Raw genomic sequence first — 18,915 nt, forward strand, 5'->3', positions numbered from 1 at the left:
GAGATAGAGGGAGCTAACTCTCATGTCTGTCTGTATGAGGGTGCTGATCCCATCATGAGGCTCCACCCTCCCGACCTAATCACCCCCCCAAGGCCCCACCTCCAAATACCATCCCACTAAAGATCAGGGTTTCAACCTGTGAATTTTGGGAGGACACAGACTTTCGTTCAGTCCATTGCCAACCATGACCCAGAAATGGCTAAGAAATGTGGATTTACACAATCAACATCCATGTAACCAGAGAGGCTTTTTAGTTTTTCTGGGCAGTTTTCCTTTTATCTTTTTAAACAATTTTGGAATCAACATTCTCATTTGCTCATTATAGAAACAATTAGAAAACATAGCTAAGCAAAAAGAGACTAAAAATTACCAGTAATCTTCTCACCCAGAGATGATGAATTTGTAACGTTTTCTAAAAACTGTGATCACATTAGCCCAGATATAACCCACTGGAACATTTTAAAAATCTGCCCTGGCAAAACATTTTCTGCATATACTTACCTGTCTAGAGATCCTCCTTCCCTCCCTTTCTCCCTCTGTTTACTGGAATACTTTATATTCCAGTAACATTCAAAGGAATACAAAAGTAGAGAGACAAGCATGGTAAATCCCATGTGTGTATTTTCCCAGGATTGGTGACTGTTAACAATTTGACCCACCTTGTTCTCTCCCACGCCCCTCTGCCCTTGGATTCATTAGTAAGCCGGCCCCAGATAACGTGTCTTGTCATTTGTAATCTCTTCATTACATTGCTATTTCTCTCTAAAAGTCGTATAAAAAGTCTTTTAAAAAGAAAAACAAGTGTAATACCATTATCACACCTAAAAACAATTCCTTTAAATTATTGTCCGCTCAAGGTTCAGGTTTTTCTGATATGTCATGTTGTTTTTTTAGCAGATTAATTCAAGTCAGGATCCAAAACATGGTCCGCACATTGCATTTGGTCAGTGTTTCCTAATCTACCCTTTTCCCTTGCAATTCATTGGTTGAGGAAATCAGGTTCTTTGTCCTGTGGAATTTCCCACATTCTGGAAACATCCTTGGTGTTGTAGTTTAACACAGACAGTAAAATGGCAGTATGTTTCTACCTCTGTACTTTTTGTTTTTATGTAACCCACCTATTTTATATTCATTTTTCTCTTACCTTCTTTTGAAGATCAATGAAATATTTTCAAAAAAATTTTTGGATATCTGTCATATTGCCAGTTCCAAATTCTTTTAGCAGTTCTTTTAGAGATGACAACATGTGTCCTTGACTTAGTTCATTTTTTTACCACTTGTCCAACAATGTTAGGGCCTTTGATACACTTTATCTCCTTCTCTGTCTTTTGTGTTATTGTTTTGTGATGAACTCATGAATTTTAACATATTTCATGTGTTTTCATCCGTTGCAGTTTTTCATTCTTTTTGATGCTCAGTTTATTTTGAGAATAACTGTATGTACTTTTTTTTTTTTTGAGACAGAGTCTTGCTTTGTTGCCTAGGCTAGAGTGAGTGCCGTGGCGTCAGCCTAGCTCACAGCAACCTCAAACTCCTGGGCTCAAGCGATCCTCCTGCCTCAGCCTCCCGAGTAGCTGGGACTACAGGCATGCACCACCATGCCATGCTATTTTTTGTATATATATTTTTAGTTGGCCAATTAATTTCTTTCTATTTTTAGTAAAGACGGGGGAGGGGGGTCTCACTCTTGCTCAGGCTGGCCTCGAACTCCTGACCTCGAGCAATCCACCCGCCTTGGCACTCCCAGAGTGCTAGGATTACAGGCGTGAGCCACCACGCCCGGCCACTTTATGTACTTTTAAATGTGAAAATTAGGACTGTATTGTAAACACTATGATTTACAGATCAGCAGTCTTTGTGTTTTAACTAGGGTGTGCTCCTTGGCACCATTTTCACCTTATGTCTGTTCCGTCGCTGAATTCTGTCTGGGCGTGTCTCTCGTTAATGTCTCCATCTCCCTCTTCTCGGTCCCCACTGCTCCCACCCTGGCTCGGGCCACCCCTAACGCCCGGCTGACAGCGTCAGCTGAACTCCTACAGTCGCTTCTTACTGGCTTCTGGCTTTTTCTCTTGCCTCCTCCGTGGTACTGTCCTACCCAAAGTACAGCAGTGGCCTCCAGTTTCATAGAAAATACCACTGCCCACAGGTTCTTGCGGAATCTGGCTCTATCTGCCCCTGCAGGGCCATCCCGTGCTGTCACTCTCTTTCTGACTCTGGCTTTCCTGTAGCTTCTCAAGTCTTTCAGCCTCTACCCTGCCCCAGGGCCTTTGCACGTGCCATGTTCTGTCCGGAGTGTACACCATCTCTCCCCTTTGCTTGGCTGAATCCTCTTCAGGTTTCGGCTTGTGTTCAGTCCTGAGAGAGGCCGTCTTGGAACCCCCCCCCCCCCACTTAATGAAGTCTCCTTGTTTTCTCTCACAACACTCTGCTTTTTTATGGTAACACTTGTATAATATTTCCATATTTGTAGTTGTATCATATTTACATATTTATCTGTATGTGTTTTTTATTCAGCATCTATCTTCCTTACTGAGATTAAGGAGGGCAGGGATAGTATCTGTGTGACTTCTTTCTCTGGTGCCAAGATAGCATTTGGCTTGTAGCTATTATTCAACAAACAGTTGAATCCCAGCACTCTGGGAGGCCGAGGCGGGCGGATTGCTCAAGGTCAGGAGTTCGAAGCCAGCCTGGGCAAGAGCAAGACCCCGTCTCTACTATAAATAGAAAGAAATTAATTGGCCAACTAATATACATAGAAAAAGTTAGCCAGGCATGGTGGTGCATGCCTGTAGTCCCAGCTACTCGGGAGGCTGAGGCAGGAGGATCGCTTGAGCCCAGGAGTTGGAGGTTGCTGTGAGCCAGGCTGACGCCACGGCACTCACTCTAACCTGGACAAGAAAGTGAGACTCTGTCTCAAAAAAAAAAAGAAAAGAAAATGTTCATCATGTTTCTTGATAAGGAAAACTGTATACTATGAGAAAAGATTTTGACTTATCTCATGAGCCGGAATTGGGGAATGATTTGTAGTAAAGCCTGGTCTAGACTGGTAGTCCTGAAACTATTGTTTAAATTAGGAAATATTTTTATAAAAAAGTGTGTATTCACACCTAATGGGTACGGTAAAAAAGAAAAAAAGTAAAAAATATTTAAAAAAAAAAAAAGTGTGTGGGTATGGGCAATATATGCATTTTAAAGAATAGCTTGAGAAATACCTATATGCCCAACACCTAGATTAAAAAGTGGAATGTTACCGATAACCCTGAAACCCCCTGCGTGCTTCTTTACAAATTAAATTTCTTCTCCCTCTCACCCTTTACCTTGGAGGTATCTGCTACCTTCAGTTTTGTGGATCAATACTTACTAACCCATGTTGTGGTATTCCCTGTGGATTTCCAGGAATACTTTCAGGGGTCCTCAAACTTTTCAAACAGGGCCAGTTCACCGTCCCCCAGACTGTTGGAGAGTGTGGGCACATTCCACGCATGCGCACTGCAAGCCCAGGACGAGTCGGCTGCTAAGCAGGACAGGCAGCGGCGGCAAAAGCACCCAGTGGGCCGGATAAATGTCCTCGGCCGCCGCATGTGACCCGAAGGCCATAGTTTGGGGACCCCTTGATTGGCTCAGTCACATCTGTGGTTACTTTGTTGTATATGAACAGGTCAGCTGACTCCAACAAATGCAAATATTGCATCCTCAAGCAAAAGCTATTATCTAGCTTTATATTTCTTGGAGGGTCTATTAGCTAGCTTTTTATTTCCTGGACTTCTCCGTCCATAGGAAGCCTATGCCCAAAGATTCCTCCGAAAATTTTGGATGATGCCATAGTATTTGTTATGGTGGGATTCCAGCTGTTCATACTTGGTTTGCAGAAGCAGGTACAAGTGTGTCGCTGTGTCTCTCTGGCAGATGGGGTGATCTGAAAATCCTACATTTGTTCCCGCTGAAATGAGTAGATGATTTGAGGTCCAAGTGTTCTTTCCCTGGAGTTATGTGGATATCACCTTCATTTTCTTAGATCTTTCAACTGGGCAGGATCCTACCGTGTTTCCCTGAAAATAAGGCCTCCCCATAAAACAAGCCCTAGCAGGATTTCTAAGCATGTACGCAGTAGAAGCCCTACCCCGAAAATCAGCCCTAGTGATGGGCATGGCTATGAAAATAAGCCCTAGTGGTGGGCGTGGCTATGAAAATAAGCCCTAGTGATGGGCGTGGCTATGAAAATCAGCCCTAGTGAGGGGCGTGGCTATGAAAATCAGCCCTAGTGAGGGGCGTGGCTGCCCAGCGCATGGCCCATGCACAACCCATGCGTGTCGTCGAGGAGCGGGAAAGAACACGAGCAGCCCTTCTCATCTGCCCCGTGAGAGCTCTAGTGCTCCACAGGAGAGATCGGGGCCGGTGGTTCTAAAGGAAATAGAGTCACAAGACATTCAGGATGGGATTCGGGGTTTGGAGAGTGAGGATGATGTTCCAGAAGAAGACGACTCCACTCTATTTGAATCAATGGAGATGGTTGTACCGTACTTAAAAAAAAAAAATAACACATGCCCTGAAAATAAGCCCTAGGGTGTCTTCTTGAGGAAAAATAAATATAAAACCCTGTCTTATTTTCAGGGAAACACGGTAGGAGTCCTCTAATCTGGTTTTCTACCAGCGCTGAGTCTCTTCTGTGATGTCCTGGCCAGTCCGTCACCAGCGACTGATGGACCCTGTCCAGAGGCCGGGAACTCAATCTCCCAAGGCAATGCATTCCATTTTTAGAAAGCTCTAATTGTTAGAAAGCTCCCTGCTTTCTAAGAAAACACATAGCCTGCAGGCTTTCTCTGGTACTGTGAAATGCTGAGGCCTCAGGGTGCATGCAGGGAGACCTAACTGGGAAGGTTTCCTTCAGGGTTACTCGAGAACCATGGAGCCCCTTTGGGTAAAGGTGCTGGGTCAGCATGGCCAGGTCTCCTGGTGGGATTAAACTGCCGTAGATCCCCAAATTGGCCCCTGGGGGCCCTCTTGCCATTGTCGCTGTCTCAGCTGCCAGATCCTCCAATTGTGGGCAATCTTCCTGCCAGCCTTCATGGTCTCAGAAAACAGTGATTTTCCTTTTCTGGGTCTCGCCCTTCGTAAATGTTACGATTGTAGTGCAAATGTCAACCGAGAGATTAATGGAGAGAAGCAGTTTCGTTCTGCAGTAGGCTTGGAGAGACTATTTTTGGGGGTGATTCATTGCTGACTTTTCCAGATAGCCTTGATAAAAGGCACTTCAGAAATTGGGGCTTGGGGATTTTCCACTCTAGCCTAAGTGCTCCCTTGCTTATTCCTTTGTTTTGGTTCATGAGATTTGTTAGGCCAGCTGGAGCTTAATTTTGTTGTTGTTTATTTTAATTTTCTCCCCGTCTATTCGAGTTGAGTTTTTTGCTCTGCAGATCTGTGTTTTTTTTTTTTTTTTCAGTGCTTCTCAGTGGCTTTTATAGTCGTTACTGGAACCAAAAGTTTGTTTTAAGAACTGCTTTATGAAGTACCAATTTTACAGTCCTTAATTGCTTTGTTTGCGGAGTTTCCCATCGACCAGCAGAGCTGTGGCCTTCAGAGGCAGGAGTGGGGCTGGGGCTGGGGGAAGGGGAGATCAGGCACTCGGTGGAGATGCTGAGTCCCAGCGATTGGACCAAGCCCACCACTTGGTGCCGCTCGGAGCCAGCACCTTGTCAGTTCATGGCTGAGCAGCCCAGAACTGCCACCTTTTCTAAGCCCAGGAAAGGAATCCAGAGATTTAGAAGCACGTTTGCATGTGACTTTCATCACTTAAGAATTTTAGCAAGGCTCATGGTTTCTATGTATGCCCTATATATTAATTTGTTCCATTAATTGATTGGTAATTAATTACTTTAAAAAAGAAGACATATGCCGAAATAAAAAAAAAAGTGAAAAAAAAAAGAAGAAGAACAGCAGGTAGAGCCTCAGAATTCTAGCCTTTTTAAACTGGGGTTTTGGGGGTTCACAAAATCACCCAGGATTGAGGGCAAAGAAAGGAGAATAAGATGTATCCTGTGCTTGCTGAGAATATGGGAGTCTCTCGGTGAGACATGTTTCCTTGGAGACAAGCTGTATTTTCACTTAGACCAGAATGAGATCCTTGTGTGTGTGTGGGAAGAACATGGTTTTCTTTTCTGGCAGCTTTCTTGGAAGAAAGAGATGCAAAAAAAAAAAATTAAAAAACACCTCCAACCAACCACCCCGTCCCCAGAAAAATGAATCTCATGGTCATTCATTGCCTTTGACCATGTCAGTCTAGGGCAAGGGGAGAGAAAAATCCACATGGAAAGGTTTAGTGCCATGTTTTGATGTCCCATATAGGTGATTCACCTGAGCAATGCTTTCTCATCCTCTAATTCTAGAAGCAGTTTGCATTTTAGAATTGTGAAAGATGCAGTAACGTTCTTCAGCTAATAAATTAGCTTTTTTTCTCCCTCTCCCTGAAATCATTAGGTAGAGAAAAGTCTGCATTCCAGAGAACAAAATGTTTTTTCCCCTCCTTTGTATAAGAGCTTGGGTGGAACCTGATCATAGCTAACTAATTTATTTATGATTTCAGTTGGTTGCACTCCTCTTGTTTCCTTTCAGAGAAGGGCCATTTGGGTTAAGTAAAAAAGTTTTGCTAATTAAAAAATATACTCCCTGTGGATTATTAAAAAAAATCAGAAACAAATGTATAAAAAAATAAATCATTTATAATTCTGCCACTCAGATGTTGCTGTTGGCATTTAGATATCTTCTTATTTGTTCAGTCTTTAGTTTAATTATTATTCATTTAGTAAATGTTTATTAACTACCTATTAAAGCTGGGAGTTATTTTATGTACTAGAGATATAGCAGTTAAAATAGAAAAGATTATCCCTGCTCTTTTGTTTATTAATATTTATATATAAAGCTATAAATTTCCCTTTGAGCACTGCTTTAGCTGCATCCCACAATTTTTCTTATTTTTTAAAAATCTAAAAATTTTTCATTTTTAAAATATTTTTTTAAGAGACGGGGTCTTGCTGTGTTGCCCAGGCTGGTCTCAAACTCCTTGGGCTCCAGTGATCCTCCCGCCTCACCCTGCCTCCCAAGAAGCAGGCATTACAGGTAGTGAGCCACCATGCCTGGCATCCCACAATTTTGATATTGTGTTTTCTTTGCCATTAGTTCAAAATATTTTCTAATTTCTCTTGTGGTTCTTTTTTTCTTTGATCCATGCATTAATTAGAAGTATGTTGTTTAAAATCCAAATATTTGGTATTTTCCTACATATCCTAAAGGTATTGGTTTCTAATTCCATTATGGTTAGGGAATCTATTCTTTACGATTCCAGTTATTTTAACCCTTTGCACTCGCTTGCTTTTTTTCTCGATTCCTTTATTCTACTCGGGATTTAATTTTTTAAATACCCCAGATTTTACAAAGCGTGGCAGTAGAATAAAAAACCGGAGTTTCTTTTCATACAAACTTACTTATTTGGATTTTTTTATATTTCAAACGATTGATACATTCAGAGAGTAATATTAATCTCTATAATGTTTGCTAACCGTGTCAAGTCACACTTGACATCCGAGTGCAAAGGGTTAAATGTATTGAGGTATGTTTTAATCCACTAACATATATGGTCTATCCCTTAAATGCACCGTCTACACTTGAAAACAGGGTCTCTCTGCCTCGAAACTATTGCCATGTTGGATCAGGTGATTCCTCATGGTGGGGTCTGCCTTGTGCATTATGGGATGTTCACTTAGCAGCAGACGTGGCTTGTACTCACTCAATGCCAGTTGCAGCTCCCAGGATATAACAATGAAAGATGTCTCTAGACATTGCCAGATGTCCCCAGGTAGCAAAACTTCTCCCGTTGAGAACTACAGAGTTGAAAAGAATGTGTATTTGGCAGTCCTCGGGTGCAGTATTCTCTAATCGTCAGTTAAGTGTGGTGGTTGATACAGTTATTCAGATCTTTTAGGCCTGTTGACTCGCCCCAGCTTTTCTATCAGTTGCTGAGAAAGGGAGGTTAAAAGCTCTCTGTGGGATTGTCCTCTTTCTCCTTCCAACCCTGGCAGTTTTTTTTTGTTTTTTTTTTGAGACAGAGTCTCACTCTGTTGCCCAGGCTAGAGTGAGTGCCGTGGCGTCAGCCTCGCTCACAGCAACCTCAGACTCCTGAACTCAAGCGATCCTCCTGCCTCAGCCTCCCCCGAGTAGCTGGGACTACAGGCATGCGCCACCATGCCCGGCTAATTCTTTCTACGTATTTTTAGTTGGCCAATTAATTTCTTTCTATTTATAGTACAGATGGGGTCTCGCTCTTGCTCAGGCTGGTCTCGAACTCCTGACCTTGAGCGATCCTCCCGCCCTGGCCTCCCAGAGTGCTAGGATTACAGGCGTTTGTCACTGTGCCTGGCCCACTCTTTGACTTTTTAAAAACAACTTTGCTGCTGTATAATCGATATACCATAAGATTTATCCATTTAGTGATTTTAGTAGTTTGCCGAGTGTGCGATTATCTCCATAGCCCAGTTTTAGATCATTTGCATCACACCACTGGGAGGATCCCTTGTATCCGGCAGTCGATCCTGTTCCCAGCTCCGGGTCACTGCTGATCCACTTTCTGTCTTTGCAAACTTGTCTTTTCTGGAGGTTCCCTATAAATGGAACCGTACGACACGTGGTCTTTGCTGTCTGGTGGCTTTTGCTTGCATGACGTTGTTGAATGTTGTACACCAGTGCACACCATTGGTGGTGTTCCGTGTGTCAGTAAGCCGCTCATTTCTTTCTGTCGGTGGGTAGTGTTCCACTTCCCTGTGTTCTTGAGGCTCTGTTCGATGGGGGCTCCATGTTTGATATGTTTTTCTGATAAATTGACCCTTTTGTCATTAAGAAAATGCCTTCTTTTATTTCTCATGATAGCTCTGTCTTAAAATCTATTTTATCTGATAGCCCTCTACATACTTATGCTAACGCTTTGCCGAGTGTGTCTTCCTCTAACTGTTTACATTCAACATATCTGTGTCTTCGCATATATAAAGTGTAGCTCCCGTGGATGGCGTACAGTTGGTCTGGCTTTTTAAAAAAAAAATTCTTTCTTCAATTTCTGCATTTTATTTGGGATGATTAGTCCAATTATGTTTATTGTAGTTATTGATGTAGTTGGATTTGGGGCTGTGATTTTATTGTTTGTTTTCTATTTATTCCCTCTATTTTTTTTTTGGTTTTTTTTTTTTTTTGGGTTCTTGTGACTCTCCTCTTCTGAATTTTCTTTCTGGATTATTCAAATATATACATTCTTCACTTTTCACAATCCATTTAATAATCTATTTATATTATCATAATATAAATATTTAATAATATAATTTATATAATTTTATTTAATTTATATAATTTATAATTTTATTAAATATTTATAAATAATATTTATAAATAATAAATATTTAATAAAATATGTAATAAAATATTTAATGATCTATTATTTAATGATCTATTTAATAAATTATTAAATATAATATAATTATTTTATATTCATTTATAATTATATTATATATTTATGTAATATATATTTTATGTTGTATATTTATTTATAGTTATATTATATAAATATATACATTCGAATATATACATTCTTCACTTTTCACAATCCATTTAATAATCTATTTATATTATCATAATATAAATATTTAATAATATAATTTATATAATTTTATTTATATAATTTATAATTTTATTAAATATTTATAAATAATAAATATTTAATAAAATATGTAATAAAATATTTAATAATCTATTATTTAATGATCTATTTAATAGATTATTAAATATAATATAATTATTATATTCATTTATAATTATATTATATATTTATGTAATATATATTTTATATTGTATATTTATTTATAGTCATATAAATATATTAAATCAATAATGTTTAATAATCTATTTAATAATATAATACATATATAGTTGTCATATATATTATATTTATATAAAATATAAACCCTACAGGGAAGTGTCATAATTTTACCTTTAAAGAAGTATAAATATTTCTAAAACATTAAGGAGAAAATACGCTCCTTGGCCCAGATGTGGTTTGGATGGCGGGTCATGGGAGGGAGGAGTGATTTCAGAGGGACTGGCAAGGAAACTGAAAACAACTCAACAAAGGGGTGATCATGTCGCGGTTAGGTTTTCTAAGTCTCTAGTCCTTTTTCGATTTCCTTTTTTATCACCCTGTCAGTCTTGGGGAGCCATATGGATATTTGATGCTTTGAAACAGCAGGGGAAGTGCATGGACAGGGAGAGAAATCTGGTGGAGTTTTTATTACTGGAAGTTCCGAATCAAAACTGGGATAGGGATGAGGTCGAATCGAGCATCGGCATTTTCCTCTGGATTGGCTTGTTCTCTGGGTAACTCTGGTTACCAGCGAGTATATATAGCCACACACGACTGTTAACTGCAGTTGTGATTTTTGCTGCCGTTTATGATTCCCTATAAATGTTCAAAGTTGTATGCGTTAGGTCTACTGTGTATTTTGTGCCTAATATTTTTTTTTCCATTTTTTTTTTTGCTTCAGGTTAGTAGCAAAGATGAAGATTTTCTTGACCTTTCTGTTGATGTGGAACAGAACACATCCATTACCCACTGTCTAAGGTAACCTCGTGAGCTCTGCTGTGGTTTCAGCTGTTGAACATGCTAGTAAATAAACAGGGGGGAAGTCCTGTGTTTCTTCAGGAGATAAACTTCCTTTCTCTCTCTTTCTTTCCTTTTATTGTCCTTTCTTTCTTTATTTCAAAATATTAAGCAGGTCTATCTTAAAAATAATAAAAAAAAAATATTAAGCAGGTACAAATGTTTTTTGTTACATGGATCACTTTTGTGTGCCCATCACCCAGATAGTGTTCACTGTACCCATTAGGTAGGTTTTTGCTCTTCCCCCCCTTCCCCCTCTCCCTTCCCCCCTCCCCCTCCCTCCTTCCCCCCTCCCCCCTGCTTGGTTTCCACTGAGTTTTACTTCTGCGTGTACATGTGCGCTCATTGGTTCGTTCCAACTTAATAATGAGTACATGTGGTATCTGTTTTTCCATTCTTGAGATATTTCACTCAGGAGGATGGTCTCAAGTTCCATCCAAATTGTTGCAAAAGGCATTTAGTCATCTTTATTCATGGCTCAGTAGCATTCAGTGATATCCTTAAACCACGTTTTGTTAATCCACTCATGAATTAATGGCTACTTGGGTTGATTCCACATCTTTGCAATTGTGAATGATGTTGCAATAAACATTTGAGTGCAGGTGACTTTTAAGAACAAAAACTTCTTTTCCTTTGGGTAGATACTTAGTAGTGGGATTGCTGGATCGAACTGTAGATCTACTTTTTAGTTCTTTGAGGAATCTTCATAGAGGTTGTACTAATTTGCAGCCCCACCAACAGTGTATAAGCATTCCTTTCTCTCTGTATCCATACCAGCATCTATTGTTTTTAGATTTTTTAATAAAAGCTATTCTAACAGGGGTAAAGTAATATCTCATCATGGTTTTAATTTGCATTTCCCTGATGATTAGTGACGTTGAGCATTTTTTCATATGTTTCTTGGTCATTTGTCTACCTTCTTTTGAAAAGCTTCTGTTCATGCCTTTTCCCCACTTTTTAATGAGATGAGATTGTTTGTTTTTTTCTTGCTGATTTGCTTAAGTTCTTTGTAGATTCTGGTTATTGACCCTTTATTGGATATATAGCATGGAAATATTTTCTCCTATTCTGTAGGTTGTCTGTTTGCTCTGTTGATTATTTCCTTAGCTGTGCAGAAGCTTTTTAGTTTAATCAAATCCCATTCATTTATTTTTATTGTTACTGTGATTACCATTGGGGTCTAATTCATAAATTCTTTGCCTAGACCAATATTTAGAAGAATTTTTCCAACATTTTCTTCTAGAGTTCTTATGTTTTCCTGCCTTACATTTAAGTCTTTTATCCATCTTGAATTAATTTTTGAGGGTGGTGAGAGACAGGGGTCCTGTTTCATTCTCCTGCATGTGACTATCCAGTTATCCCAGCACCATTTATTGAATAGGGCTTCTTTTCCCCAATGTATGTTGTTGTCTGTTTTGTCAAAGATCAGTTAGATGTAGGTAGGTGGTTTTATATCTGGGTTCTCTATTTTTGTTTCATTGGTCTATGTCTCTGTTTTTGTACCAATATCATGCTGTTTTAGTTATTGTAGCCTTGCAGTATAGCTTGAAATCAGGTAAGGTGATGCCTTCAGATTTGTTCTTTTGCTTAAGATTGCTTTGGCTATTTGGGCTCTAACGAAGCATAGAATTATGTTTTCTAGATCTGTGAAGTATGACATTGGTATTTTGATGGGGATTGCATTGAATCTATAAATCACTGTGGGTAGTATGGACATTTTAACAATGTTGATTCTGCCAATCCATGAGCATGATGTATTTTCCCATTTGTTGTGTCCTCTGTGATTTCTTTCCTCATTTTTTTGTGGTTCTCTTTGTAGAGATCTTTCACTTCCTTGGTTAATTATATTCCCAGGTATTTTACTTCCTTTGTGGCTATTATGAATGATATTGAGTCTTTGATTTAGCTTCCTTTCTCTTAGACCAATACGATTCTATTATTTTCTATTTCTCCTTTTCCCAAGAGAGCTTAAAAATAAGTATATGTGGTCTAGAGAAGAGTCCCGCTGAGAAAAGAGAGGATGGAAGTGGAAGTCATTAGTCATTATGTTTAAAAATAAATTTTAATCTTTAATACAGACGGATGCTTTGGCTCTTCTTAAAGAAATAGAGTTCTGTGCTTTCCTCCAACCTCTGCTCTGTGCTTGGGTAACTTATCCCAAGTGTCCCTTTGATTTTCTGTTTGAAAAGGTTCCCTGACCTTTCCTGGCCACTTTGTTCCAGCGACTGCATGGCACTGACTGACAGACTTGCTCTGCCTCAGACTCCACCTCGGGGATCATCTCCTTTTCCTAATTCACCGTCATTTTCCAATTCTTGCCCCAGAGACGCCCCGTCTCGGTGGCCTGCGGCCAGTGGGCTGGGCAGGACGGTGGTTCTTTGTAAAGCGAGTCTTTAAATTTGGCCCTCTACCTAGCAGGGTCTGCAAATACTTCAGAGAACTCATTTCAGGAAGTAAGAACAAGTAGAGGCCGGGCGCGGTGCCTCACGTCTGTCATCCTAGCACTCTGGGAGGCCGAGGTGGGAGGATGGCTCAAGGTCAGGAGTTCGAGATCAGCCTGAGCAAGAGTGAGACCCCTGTCTCTACTTAAAAAAAAAAAAAATAGAGAGAAATTATCTGGACAACTAAAAATATATATACAAAAATTAGCCGGGCATGGTGGCACATGCCTGTAGTCCCAGCTACTGGGGAGGCTGAGGCAGGAGGATCGCTTGAGCCCAGGAGTTTGAGGTTGCTGTGAGCGAGGCTGACGCCACGGCACTCTAGCCCAGGCAACAGTGTAAGACTGTGTCTCAAAAAAATTTAAAAAAATAAATAAATAAAAGTAATGGTGTAACATGGCTAAGAACAAAAACTGGGGGCCGGGCGAGGTGGCTCACGCCTGTCATCCTAGCACTCTGGGATGCTGAGGCGGGAGGATGGCTCAAGGTCAGGAGTTCGAGACCAGCCTGAGCAGGAGCGAACCCCCTGTCTGTACTATAAATAGAAAGAAATTAATTGGCCAACTAATATATATAGAAAAAAATTACCCGGGCGTGGTGGCGCATGCCTGTAGTCCCAGCTACTCGGGAGGCTGAGGCAGGAGGATCGCTTGAGCCCAGGAGTTGGAGGTTGCTGTGAGCTAGGTGACACCATGGCACTCACTCTGGGCAACAAAGCGAGATTCTGTCTCAAAAAAAAAAAAAAAAAAAAAAAGATGAAAACACGAAATAGAATAGTGAAACATCATGATAAGGCAAATCCTCTGATGACAAACACAGTGAGTGGCTTTTGTTCTGAACAGGAGGCAGGCTCAAGTTTCATCCTCTGGGAGGGGTGGCGCTGGGGAGGAGGGGGCGGGCTGATAGTTTACGTTTTGTTCTTAGTCCAACAAAAGGGCCTGGTTCAAGTGTGTCTGGTTCAAGTTTCACTGTCTTTACTTTTTTTTTTTTGAAACAGAGTCTCGCTTTGTTGCCCAGGCTAGAGTGAGTGCCATGGCATCAGCCCAGCTCACAGCAACCTCAAACTCCTGGGCTTAAGCGATCCTCCTGCCTCAGCCTCCCGAGGAGCTGGGACTACAGGCGTGTGCCACCACGCCCGGCTCATTTTTTTTTCTATGTATTTTTAGTTGTCCAGATAATTTCTTTGTATTTTTAGTAGAGACAGGGTCTCGCTGTTGCTCAGGGTGGTCTCACACACCTGACCTTGAGCGATCCTCCCACCTCGGCCTCCCAGAGTGCTAGGATTACAGGCGTGAGCCACCGCGCCTGGCCTCACTGTCTTTACTTTTGTGCTCTTTGAAACGATAGACTACCTGAGATGCACTGTTTTTCATTTACTGTGCAATAGTGTCACACCTTGCATGTTACGTGATTGACTTTTTTGGACCCGGCTTATATTGTCATGGTGGGCTTTTACAGTAGGTTGTATTTTTCTGTTATAATTTTAAATTTCCAACTTACAGGTATTCTCTGTTAAGTCCTGATATTTTTTCCAAATCAGTGGAAACCCTAGTTTTTATCTGTTTGTGTGCCATTAAATAAAGCTATATTTGAAAATCTCTCATGGTGAAAATCTCATGTTCAGTAAAAAGAACATGCACAGTGGACACGTTCTAATGGCACGATAGCACCTAGTCTAGGGATCTTTTGTCATTCTTTCTTTCTTTGCTTTGACTTAAGAATTACCCTGCGGGAGAGTAAAGGGGTTTAAAACAATGGTAAACCAAGTACATCTGGACATTTGTAAAGCTGAAAATGTGTTTTTTTTTCTACAGAGACTTCAGCAACACAGAAACACTGTGCAGTGAACAGAAATATTATTGTGAAACGTGCTGCAGCAAACAGGAGGCCCAAAAACGGTACGTACAGATTGGGCTCCGGCGGTGAGAAAGCACGAGACGGGAGCCCACCAGGGCTGGCTTTGAACCTGAGCTCTTGGCCCTCGTGGCCGTGGAGCTTTGGGCAGGTCAGTTACCTGCCTCACCAGTAAAACCGGGCGAAGAATGCGGACCTTGGAGAGTTGTCCATTTGAACAATTGTTTGCTGTTCGTTTATTCATTCAGCAAATATATATATATATTTTTGAGACAGAGTCTCACTCTTGTTGCCCAGGCTAGAGTGAGTGCCGTGGCGTCAGCCTCGCTCACAGCAACCTCAAACTCCTGGGCTCAAGCGATCCTCCTGCCTCAGCCTCCCGAGTAGCTGGGACTACAGGCATGCGCCGCCACGCCCTGCTGATTTTTTTCTATATATATTAGTTGGCCAATTAATTTCTTTCTATTTATAGTAGAGACGGGGTCTTGCTCTTGCTCAGGCTGGTTTCAAACTCCTGACCTCGAGCAATCCTCCCGCCTCGGCCTCCCAGAGTGTTAGGATGACAGGCGTGAGCCACCGCGCCCGGCCGCACAGCCTGTTTTTATTGGGACACAAACTCTGGGACATCTCATTTGGCCAGAGACACACCCTCGCACTTTTCCATCTCTGGCCACGCTCCGGGTCCCCAGGGCTGTGGCACAAGCCAGCTGTCCCCAAGCAGGCAAGCTTGTCCCCTCGCAAAACCGCCTGGTTATTTGCCGGTTTGGAGTTTGTTAGGCTCCCTCCTGCTCTCCCTTGTGCCGGGGACGACATGTGGCTTTATTCTGTCCCCCCCCCCCCAGCGGGTGCCGGGGTGCAGCTGACGTTCCGTCTCGTGGTTTCGCAGGATGAGAGTGAAAAAGCTGCCCATGATCCTGGCCCTGCACCTGAAGCGGTTCAAGTACATGGAGCAGCTGCACAGGTACACCAAGCTGTCCTACCGCGTGGTCTTCCCGCTGGAGCTGCGGCTCTTCAACACCTCCAGCGACGCCGTCAACCTGGACCGCATGTACGACCTGGTCGCCGTGGTCGTGCACTGTGGCAGGTGAGGCCGGGCCCGGGAGCGCGCGGCGACGGTCGTCCCTTGGCCGAAGTAGACCCGGCCGCACCCTCCCCGGGGCCGTGGCGTCCAGCACGTTTGGGAATCTCTTCCAGACTCTTACTGATCGTCTCAAAATGCATAGGAAAATTCCCGTAGACGTGCAGCAGATAAACAGCACTCCAGTAGCAAGCATCCAAACCAGGCGTCCTCAAACTACGGCCCGTGGGCCACATGCCACCTGCCGAGGACATTTATCCGGCCCGCTGGTTGTTTTTTTTTTTTTTTGAGACAGAGTCTCGCTTTGTTGCCCAGGCTAGAGTGAGTGCCGTGGCGTCAGCCTAGCTCACAGCAACCTCAAACTCCTGGGCTCAAGCCATCCTCCTGCCTCAGCCTCCCGAGTAGCTGGGACTACAGGCATGCGCCACCATGCCCGGCTAATTTTTTTTTTTTTTGTATATATTAGTTGGCCAATTAATTTCTTTCTATTTATAGTAGAGACGGGGTCTCGCTCTTGCTCAGGCTGGTTTCGAACTCCTGACCTCGAGCAATCCACCCGCCTCGGCCTCTCAGAGAGCTAGGATTACAGGCGTGAGCCACCGCGCCCGGCCTCCGCTGGTTGTTTTTGCCGCCGCTGCCTGTCCTGCTTAGCAGCCGACTCATCCCGGGCCCACAGTGCGCACTCTCCAATGGTCTGGGGGACAGTGACCTGGCCCCCTGTTTAAAAAGTTTGAGGACCCCTGGTCTAAACGTTCTATCATGAGGGAGATAGTAAATTTCCATTGGATAGAAATGATGCTTATGAGGAGTTTGAAATAAATGCTTATACTGTGATTTTATTTATTTATTTATTTAGAGACAGAGTCTCCCTGTGTTGCCCGGGCTAGAGTGAGTGCCGTGGCGTCAGCCTAGCTCACAGCAACCTCAGACTCCTGGGCTCAAGCGATCCTCCTGCCTCAGCCTCCCGAGTAGCTGGGACTACAGGCATGCGCCACCATGCCCAGGGTCATTTTTTTCTATATATATTTTTAGTTGGCCAATTAATTTCTTTCTATTTTTTAATAGAGATGGGGTCTCACTCTTGCTCAGGCTGGTCTCGAACTCCTGACCTTGAGCGATCCTCCTGCCTCGGCCTCCCAGAGTGCCGGGATGACAGGCGTGAGCCCCCGCGCCCGGCCTCAGCTTCTCTTTGGCACTTGCCACGGCTCCACGTGTGTTTGTATGTTTAGTTGATCGGCTCCCCACCCCCCACCCCCAGTCCAAGGTGCAAGTGAGGACTTGGTTTTGTTCACTGCGTCTTCCCCTGGCAGCCAGGCCAGGGCCGGGCACAGACAGGAATTATTCGTTCGTGTTTGCTGAGTTGGAGCGTCCCTTCTCCCCACGGGACTGAGTCCGTGGACGACGTCCCCGCGCACCCCTGTGCTCCCTAAGTCCAGCACCCCGCCAGCGCCTGCTGCTCCTCTCGAAACCGCGCGCAGAGACTCGAATTACACCCACTTATTTGTGCTGATGACACAGAGTTTACCCTAGAGAATCGCTGCGTATAAAGAGCTTGGAGGAGTTTTATAAAGAAGTAGACGCTGACTTGGAAACTTCCTTCTGTTCGCTCTTTTCCAGCGGTCCGAATCGCGGGCATTACATCACCATCGTGAAAAGCCACGGCTTCTGGCTTTTGTTTGATGACGACATCGTAGAGGTTGGTGCGCGGGTCCTTCTGCAGTTGGCGCAGGGCGCGGATAGTATTTGGGGAGATGTGTGTGTGTGTGTGTGTGTGTGTGTGTGTGTGTGTGTGTGTGAGCATTTTTAAAAAATAGATCTGTCTCCCCATAATTTGACTTGAAAACAACTTCCACGGAGAGGGAGGGAGGCGTGATCGTGGATTCATGAGATCCGTGTTCTTGTCCACGGATCTCTGTGCCACCATCAGTCCCGTTGATGTGTGAGTCCTGTTTCCTACCTGTCCGGTACAGGGCAAATAATAAGACCTCAGAGTTCTAATAGAATTATTGTAACGGTTTTTTCTTATATCAATTATTATTTAAAATACTTCTTTGCAGCCTGTTGGGTCTGGAAATCTTTATATTATACCAAAGCATCCTATATATTGACTTTTGTTGTAAAGGAATATTAATTATACCAAAGCATTCCATATATTGACTTTTGTTGTAAAGGAATATTAATTATACCAAAGCATTCCATATATTGACTTTTGTTGTAAAGGAATATTATACCAAAGCATCCCATACACTGACTTTTGTTGTAAAGGAATATTATACCAAAGCATCCCATACACTGACTTTTGTTGTAAAGGAATATTATACCAAAGCATCCCATACATTGACTTTTGTTGTAAAGGAATATTATACCAAAGCATCCCATACATTGACTTTTGTTGTAAAGGAATATTATACCAAAGCATCCCATACATTGACTTTTGTTGCAAAGGAATGCTAACAGAGTGACTTGTACACTGAGAGACACGATCTGTTTAGCCCACTAGGCTGTTTTGCTGGAATAACACAAAAGGAAATGAGCTCTGGTGGCTTGAAACAATTCAGGTTAATTCCCAGGACCCTCCAGTTTACAGTTTGAAAGACAGAAGTCTTGGCTTCCTCAGAGAGTGCCAACATACAGTCGCTGGCAGAGGAAAGGGTGGCCTTTTGCCACTTACGAAACGATGTCCCTCCGCCTACGTCTATGGAATGATCCATTTGCTGTTAAATGTTCCCAATCTCGATTCGATAATAAATAGTGGTCCTTGCATTTTAGCGCATGCTCCATTAGTTTCTTTTCTTCCCTTTCCCCTGGAATCATGTTAAATAATTGTATTCTCCTATTTCTCCTTTATTGCA

At 42.5% G+C, this 18,915-nt stretch overlaps 1 protein-coding gene across 3 annotated transcripts in view; it reads left to right on the plus strand.

Moving 5' to 3' along the window:
* The window catches only part of USP46 (ubiquitin specific peptidase 46), a 55,824-nt gene that overhangs the window by 34,700 nt on the left and 2,209 nt on the right, over nt 1-18,915 (plus strand). For 2 of the 3 annotated variants that reach the window (XM_075997945.1, XM_075997946.1), the window contains exons 5-9: nt 10,575-10,651; nt 14,946-15,029; nt 15,872-16,069; nt 17,681-17,759; nt 18,556-18,910. In XM_075997945.1, the coding sequence (XP_075854060.1) occupies nt 10,575-10,651; nt 14,946-15,029; nt 15,872-16,069; nt 17,681-17,759; nt 18,556-18,882 (765 nt within the window). In that variant the 3' untranslated portion in view covers nt 18,883-18,910. Of the gene's footprint in view, nt 1-10,574; nt 10,652-14,945; nt 15,030-15,871; nt 16,070-17,680; nt 17,760-18,555; nt 18,911-18,915 lie in introns of those variants that run through there. The other variant, XM_075997947.1, reaches the window with a different exon arrangement.

Source organism: Microcebus murinus, chromosome 26, assembly GCF_040939455.1.
Source record: "Microcebus murinus isolate Inina chromosome 26, M.murinus_Inina_mat1.0, whole genome shotgun sequence".
NCBI lineage: Eukaryota > Metazoa > Chordata > Mammalia > Primates > Cheirogaleidae > Microcebus > Microcebus murinus.